Here is a 7766-nt window from a genome sequence, read left to right as displayed (position 1 = left end):
AACCACTAGAGCCCATCCTCTCTCAGATTCAGGAACCTAACCCAGGAGTCCCAACTCCCAGCTTCCCCATTCTAACCACCAGACCCCACTCCTTTGCTAATCCCAGGGATGGAACCCAGGTGTCCTGACCCCCAATTCCTGCTTGTATCCACTTGACCCCCACCACCACCTCCTACTCTGAAATAAAACATGAGAGTTCTGACTCTCAGCTTCCCTGCTCTAACCATTGGACACCACTTCTCTCCTAGATCCAAGCAGAGAACCCAGGAGTCCTGGCTCCCGGTCACGTGGCCTGGGCTGAGGAGCGTTCTGCCTTCTTTGGGCCCCTGGCTCAGTGTGTGTGGGATCTCAGTTGGACAGTGGTGATGGCCCAGTGCCACCTCAGCCCCGCTGCCCCATCCCTCTAACCTAGTTCATGGCAGAAGGGGCCACATCTGGGGTGGCAATGAAAGCAGGCTCAGGTGCCGTGGTGGGGTTTCAGGGTTTACTAGCGCAGGGCGTGCAGCACATCAGGTTACAAGGACCGTTCATACAATGCTGAAAACATGGCAACCCTTCATTCCACCAGGGCCACAGACCCCTGGGATACTCAGTGTGGTGCTTTGTCCCCCTCTAGTGGTGGCTGGGCCATATACACAGGTTGAGGAGCCTGGCAGAGCCCTGGCTTTTAGCTCAGGCAGGAGAGGCTCATTCATTTAGATCCAGAGGGCACTGGTTCGGTCCCCGTTACTGAAGAGCTGCCAGGGGGCAACTTGTATCCCCCCTGCTAGCGAGAGCACTTGACCCCCAAGTGTGTGGGCCTGGGCCTGGGGTGGCCGGACAGAATCACTACTTTGCCTGCCATCAAGCACCCTTTGCCTTGTCTGCACTGGGCAGGGCCTCTCTGGGCCTGGCACTGGGAAGGGGGCCCACTAAGGAGTCCTGGTGGCTCTGCCCAGTGAAAAATCAACCCTCTTGAAAAATCACTGTTTCCTTCCCCTCCATGCAGGAGATAGTCTGAGTCCCTTAGTGCCATGCTCCTGTGGCGGGGCCTGCCAGGTTGGATTGCTGTGTTAGGGCAGGTTAATGTGGGGTGGAGATAATAAGGGGAGACCCTGTGATTCGGAGACTATTTACAGTGTGGGCTGTACACCCCCTCCCCCATGGTTGCTGACATGCAGGGAAACACTGCCCGGGCATTACAGCTCCGGCTAGGTGAGCACCAGAAAGGGCTGGGGAGTGGCACTGACGGTTGCGGGTTTGGATGGGGGCCTAGTGGGAGAAACATAGTTGGAGCTGAGATTGCTGTTCCCAGGTTACCAGCGAGGGGACTGGGAACTTGGACCCTAGCCAGCCTGGCCCATGGGAGAGAAACCTAGAGAGATAGGTGCGTACGAAGGTAGGGAGGAGGATGCATGTGCAGGCAGATAGAGAGATATATGGGTACAGATAGATAGAGGTGTATGGGGATGGATGGATAGACAGACGTGTGTGGGGATAGGCAAACGGGTGTCTATGGGGATGGATAGGTGTATAGGGGGATAGATAGGTTGTATATGGGGATAGACAGACATGTCTATGGGGATGGACGGCTAGACAGGTGTATATGGGGATAGACAGCTGGGTGTCTGTGGGGATGGATGACTGGATAGGTGTATGTGGGGATAGATAGAGGGGTGTCTGTGGGGATGGATGGATAGCTAGCTAAGTGTATATAAGGGAAGACAGAGAGGTGTCTGTGGGGGTGGATGGATGGATAGCTAAGTGTATATAAGGGCAGACAGAGAGGTGTATATGGGGATAGGCGGGGGTGTCTGTGGGGATGGATGGATGGATAGCTAAGTGTATATGAGGGCAGACAGAGAGGTGTATACGGGGATGGATGGATGATGGATCAGTGGGGGGGACACAGATCGACTGATCTGGATCTGGATGGGTGGCCCAGGCCCATCTCTAGTTGTTATAAAAAAGCACCCCGTGCCCAGTGCAGCCAATATGCAGATCAGTGGCTGATGCTGCTCTAGGAAGTTCATGTCTCTGGGACTGGCCCAGCTGCCCAGAGTCATTGTCTCTTCTTCTGGTTCCTCAACATGTTCTCACTGGTGACGGGGTGGCCTCGGAGGGGGGAGCTGGGCGGCTCAGCGTCACGCTGTACAGGTTAGCCACGAAGGTCTCCCAGCCTCTGCGGAGGGCTCGGTCCACCTGCTGGAGGGTAGAGAACGGGGTGAAAGGCCAAGGAAGGGTGTGCTCTGATGGGACCTCTCCATGATTTGCCTCCTCCACGGCCCCAAGGCAGAGGCAAAGGCCATGACAAAAGGTATCAAGTGGGGCTGGCCTAGGGGCTGCCCGCCGGAAGCTGGGGACAAAGTCACAGCTGAGATTCCCCCGGCTGAGCTGAGAACTGCTTCTGTTGAGACAGGCTGGGTGAATCGGTACCCATCAAGCCAGGGGACTGGCTGCCTCAGGGTGTTGGGAATGGGGACGCTGGCTCCCATCTGACTCTCATCTGGCTCCCCTCAGGGCAGGGGAACTGGCTGGGGCAGGGGGTCGGATACAGGACCTTCCCCTCTAGGGAAAGGCTCCAATCCAGCCTGTCACCGGGTGCTAGGCCCCTTAAGAGGGAATGAGTACAGGCCCCTGTGACTAATTAAAAAGAAAAGGAGTACTTGTGGCACCTTAGAGACTAACCAGTTTATTTGAGCATGAGCTTTCGTGAGCTACAGCTCACTTCATCGGATGCATAGATGAAGTGAGCTGTAGCTCACGAAAGCTCATGCTCAAATAAACTGGTTAGTCTCTAAGGTGCCACAAGTACTCCTTTTCTTTTTACGAATACAGACTAACATGGCTGTTACTCTGAAACCTGTGACTAATTAGATGCTTCCCAGCAGGGACAGTTTAGCAGCTCACCTAATTCCACCTGGGGCCAGCTCAGTTAGTGATCAGTCCCAGCTGAGGAGGGGTTGGAAGCTTCTAATAAAATGCTCTCTGCAGGCCTATCTTAGGGGTGGGGTTGTGCGAACTCCTAGATGGGGGAAGCAGGGGCAAACTGCTGGGTGATTGCTGGCAGCGGAGAAGTGCTATTGAGCAATGAAAGGCTCAGGGGATTGGCCCTGGAGGCCCCTGAGCTAAGGGACAGGATCCTGGGGAAGCCCAAGGTGGAGTTACAGATAGGAGCCCAGTGGGGTGGATGCTAAATACCTGGGACTGATGAGAAACCCCACAATTGGGAAGGCTGTTTAAGCTTCATTTTTGGGGGAACCCTGGGGAATCTGTGAGATGGGATAAGGATTGGGCTGGATGGTGAAGGACAAGAGTCCTGGGAAAACCTATAAACAGTGACATCTGGACCTATATTTAAGACTATGGTGGGGTGGGTCTAGAGCTTGTATGTACCTAACGGAGCCCTCAGCAAGGGTGGCTTGTCACTGCAAGCATCTGTGGCGTGATTGGCAGGACCCAGCTGTGAGGAGGTCTCAACCTTTTATGTGCCCGAAGGGGGAGCAGGTTTGGGTCTGAGGCACAGTGAAGGGGCTGTGGCCTTTTCCCCTCTAGGGGGTTCTCAGCCTAGTCAGGAGTTGGGTTACACCTCTGAGCTTTCTGCCCTGTTATAATCCCAAATGTCCCGTGAGCAGTGGCTGATCCCTAGGCTACTGGCCATCTTGAGGCTGATGGGCCTGGCTCACCCATTTCACCAGGCCCCTGTTCCCTGAGGCTTTGAGATAACTAAGGTATTAAACCTCCAAGAGGTTTAAGCACCTCAGGGCAGCGACTACTGCTTGGTTCTAGTTTAGTACGGCATCTAGGGCCAATGGGACCCTGGTCTGGAGGTGCTACCCCAATACAGCTAGTGAGGAGTGTGTGAGAAATAGGGAGGGGATTTCTAGGCACTATTGTGATCAAAACACTCCCTCATAAGAACCAGAAGGCTTATGCACCATGTGATATCTTAGGGGGCTCTATCTTGAAAATCCCTGTTCAAAGAACCCATAGCTGTAGTGCTAATTCTAGCCAAGGCCCCCATGAGGCATGGCCATTTTTTCAAGACCATTTGAGTCAGCTGATGGATTTTAGAGAACTTACAAAAACCACATGTTAAGCAGAAAGCAAGTCTCAACTTGAACTATAGAGGGCTGCCCTTTGCTAAGGGGCGGTTCTGTTACAGATGCCTGGGAGCTAGTCAACAAAACATTCTTGACCCAAAAATGCTGATTAGTTTAAATCAAACCTGTTTGTGAAAAGGGTCGGTCTGATTAATTTCCTGACTTGATAAAACATTGGGGGCGGAGGGGCCTGGAATGTCCTGTCTTGATATTTGTTCAACAAACTTCTGATATTTTGGTTTGAAGCCATTTTTTCTTTGACATTTAACTTCGTTTAGACTTTAATAGTGAAATGTTTTGTTTCAATGGATCGGACTCAAAATTGTTTTCAGTTGGGTTCACCAACTTTCTGGTGTGGGTTTGGGGGCGGGGGGGGGGAAGAGCTTTTGAAATCTCAAATTGTCATAGGATGGGACAACCATTTCCCACCCAGTCCTGCTTAGAAGGCTATTTTTCTTTCCTCCTTCCCCCCCAGCCCCTGAAGTGGGATAAATTCTCCCCATTTCCAAAGGCTTAACAGCACCCCACCACTGTCTGGCTTGTGGGGGCAACCAGGGAGGGAAACAGGCAGGCTGGCTGCGAGGAAGGAGAGGAATAGACCTTCCCCTCCAGGGGGTGCTGGCTCTGATCTGGACCCAGAGTTGGGGGAGACCATCTCACACCACCATTACCTGAGGGTCTCTCAACCCTTAGTTATCTTCACAACAGTGCTAGCAAGGCAGTGCAAGGCTACTGTCGTCAGCCTCTGACTCAGTTTCCCCAACTGTATAACTAAAACTTGTCTAAGTTGGGTGGTGGACCAGGGAATTTAACCCAGTCTGAGTTGCTGGCTAACACCCAGAGCACCTTTCCCCTCCATGGATAAAGGGTTAACAGAGGTCTAAATAAATGGGTAGAGCCTGACAGATCAAAAGGCTTATAACAATGTATAATGCCCTCTTCTGGCAGGGTTTATAACCTCATGCTTTTTACACACTTGCATCATCAGCTGTCATGTATTAACTCTTTAGAAACCGAACCCTAGCATAAACCATTAACAGCCTTCCAGGGGGTGGGGGCCTGCAGATTCCTCTGCCACCAACCATGAGAGGGCAGTAAAAAAATTAGCACCCCTTGAGGTGAGGGGTAGAAAATACCACTGCTAGATGAGAGTGGAGCTGGGGGTTGGTAAAGGCAGAGGGGGTAATGACATCACAGGATCAGAGGGGAGGAAGATGGGTTAGGACTGGAGATGGGTACAGGGGGTAACTGGGTCAGGTGTGGAAGGGTGTAAGGAAGGGGCAGAAAATGCTACCACTGGAGGAGATTGGAAGGAGGGGCATCAGAGGGAATGCTGGGAAAAATCTAGGCTGGGATGGGGTTGGTGGGAAGGCCAGGAAAACACTGGGTGCTCCCATCAGTGTACCCCCAAACCCAACCCATGTCACCCTCCTGGGTTTCCAAGCTTTTACCTTCTTGCACTGCTTCATCCTGTGAGAGCCCTTGCTCTGAGCCTCTCCGATCAGCAGCTCCCCATCATCGGGGCTTAGTGAGTACGGCATCTCCCCTGGGGTGAGGGTCCTCTCAGCTGGGGGCTCTTCCACCCCACTCTTCCACCCCCTCAGGCTCACAGCTCTCCCCTTTCCCTTCTGCTTAGACTTGTCCGAGCTCTCTGTCTTGTCCCCCCAAACGTGGGGCAGGGTGGTGTCCTCCAGCCGGCCGTAGGTGGAATCCAGGAGGCTGGGGGATTTGGGGGTACGGAGGGAGTACGCTCTCCGGAAGCTCCTGCCATGGGCCATCTCTGGAGTGGGAGTGGTCTGATCCGGAGCTGGCACCGAGTCTGATCCTGTCTCTGCTGACCCGCAGAGGCCAGATGCTTCTCCTGTCCTGGCCAGATCCCCAAGGGCAAGTGGCTCTAGCTTCCCTTTTTTGCTCTGGCTGATTCACCCGTTGCTGATTCACCCCTGTGGGTGCCACCCCATCCAATCAGGCCTCTTACGGAAATTCCCCTTCCCCCTCCAGTCCCACGGGGCCAAAGGTCCCTGCTCTGGCTGCCTTATCACAAAGTTCTCTCCCCCCTGCAAATCTCAGCCCATGGGGTCAAAGGTAGGTGCTGCTACTCATCAAAAGTCCCTCCACTTTGCCCCGTGAGGTCAAATGTTGCTGCTGTAGCAGCAGCCAATGAAGGTCTAATGGGCAGAGAGCAGGAACAGTGTTAGCAGCGTAGAGCCCCCGGCCTGGATCCTGATGCCTTATTGCTGCAGCTGGCTGGTCTGGTAATCTCTGGGCAGTGCCTGGCACATGGGGTCCTGGCATCTGACTGGGGCTCCTTGGTGCCACCCCAGTGACCTTAGGCAAGTCATGTTCCTTCTTTGTGCCTTGGCTTCCTCATCTGTCACATAGGGGTAATTACACTGACGGCCTCAGTAAAGTGCTTTGAAAGCGCTGGGTAAGTGCTTTCAAGGTGCCATAATCAGACCCTGTTTGGGCTGGGAAGAAAACTGGAGTCCAGATCCAAACCTCCCTTCAAAATTTTCAGGCATCAGGCCCCTAACCTCCCAGATTGGTGCAGGGAGGCTCAGAGCAGCTGTCGCTGGGGCTGACTGCTCCTGAGGGAGGGACATGAAGCAAAAGGGGGAAACTGAAGCTGCAGAGTAAGGGGCATCTAGCGGGCTGTGTAACTGGAGACCCCTGTCTCTCCCAGTCCCAACATCTCTTAGCCCTGGTTTCCTAGCTGCTCCTATCTCCGCTGCTCTCAAATCCCAATTTCTCCCAGTCCCTTCTGAGGGAAGGGTGAGGTGGGAGGTCAGCATTTCAGAGGGTAAGTATTAGAGCCCTGCGGGATGCTGCTGCACCCCTGGGAAGGGAACTAGACAGAAAGGGATGCTCCTGGCGCAGGGAGAAATGGGCACCAGGGCAACTCCAGGCTGGGGCTGGGGGAGCTGGGTGCCTGAAGGAAGCTGGTTGTGACACTGACTGTGAGTCTAGCCCATGAGAGGCTGGCGAGGGGGGGAGAGAAGGGGGACCTGGTGACTGTGTGGGATGGGGGTGGGGCTGGTCCTTTGACACAGACCCAGCTGACTGTGTGCTCATGGGCCATGGGGACTAGCCCGTCACAGGGTGCCTGTGGAAAATGGAGCATGAGCCTGCTCCCACCCGCCCAAACCACTTCCCTCTCTATCTGCTGGCCAGGCCCTGGGCTTCCACTGCACTAAGATCCCAGCTGCTCCCCATATCCTATTGCTCTCATACCCCAGTCGATCCCATCTCCCAGTCCAGCAGCTCCCAGGTACATGACTGGCAAGACCCTGGTAAGCCCCTGCGGCATCCCTCCCCCAACACACATCAGAGTCTATGGGCACATGCCCAGAGCTGTTTTAACATCATAGAATATCAGGGTTGGAAGGGACCTCAGGAGGTCATTTAGTCCAACCCCCTGCTCAAAGCAGGACCAATCCCCAATTTTTGCCCCAGAACCCTAAATGGCCCCCTCAAAGATTGAACTCACAACCCTGGGTTTAGCAAGCCAATGCTCAAACCACTGAGCTAACCGCCCCCCCCGCCATCGACACGTTGCTTAAAAAAAGCAGCACGGCAGGAGAGATCAAGAAGCTGCTACCCTTGCTTCCTGCACCTTGGCTCTCAGGGACAGCAGCAGCACAGTTGGCCCAATGGCTAGGACTCAGGACACATGGGTTCTATTCC

The 7766-nt window shown here is 54.1% G+C and overlaps 1 protein-coding gene across 1 annotated transcript; it reads right to left on the bottom strand.

Annotated features, from left to right (window-relative positions):
* Positions 1–470: 470 nt before the first annotated feature.
* On the bottom strand, positions 471–6072 carry C7H11orf86 (chromosome 7 C11orf86 homolog). Its single transcript, XM_027818543.3, has 2 exons — positions 5534–6072; positions 471–2184 (listed from the first exon to the last, which is right to left on the bottom strand). The coding sequence occupies exons 1-2, from the start codon at positions 5858–5860 to the stop codon at positions 2065–2067; spliced, it is 447 nt and encodes a 148-aa protein (XP_027674344.2). The 5' UTR covers positions 5861–6072; the 3' UTR covers positions 471–2064.
* Positions 6073–7766: the final 1694 nt, after the last annotated feature.

The sequence above is a fragment of the Chelonia mydas genome, chromosome 7 (genome assembly GCF_015237465.2).
Source record: "Chelonia mydas isolate rCheMyd1 chromosome 7, rCheMyd1.pri.v2, whole genome shotgun sequence".
Lineage (NCBI taxonomy): Eukaryota > Metazoa > Chordata > Testudines > Cheloniidae > Chelonia > Chelonia mydas.
This window is presented reverse-complemented; position numbering and strand designations above follow the sequence as displayed.

Coding starts and splice junctions, on each gene's coding strand:
- C7H11orf86 (XM_027818543.3), bottom strand. CDS start 5,860: ATGGCCCATGGCAGGAGCTTCCGGAGAGCGTACTCCCTCCGTACCCCC. Junction 2,185..5,533: donor GGATGAAGCAGTGCAAGAAG/GTAAAAGCTTGG, acceptor TCTACCCTCCAG/CAGGTGGACCGAGCCCTCCG.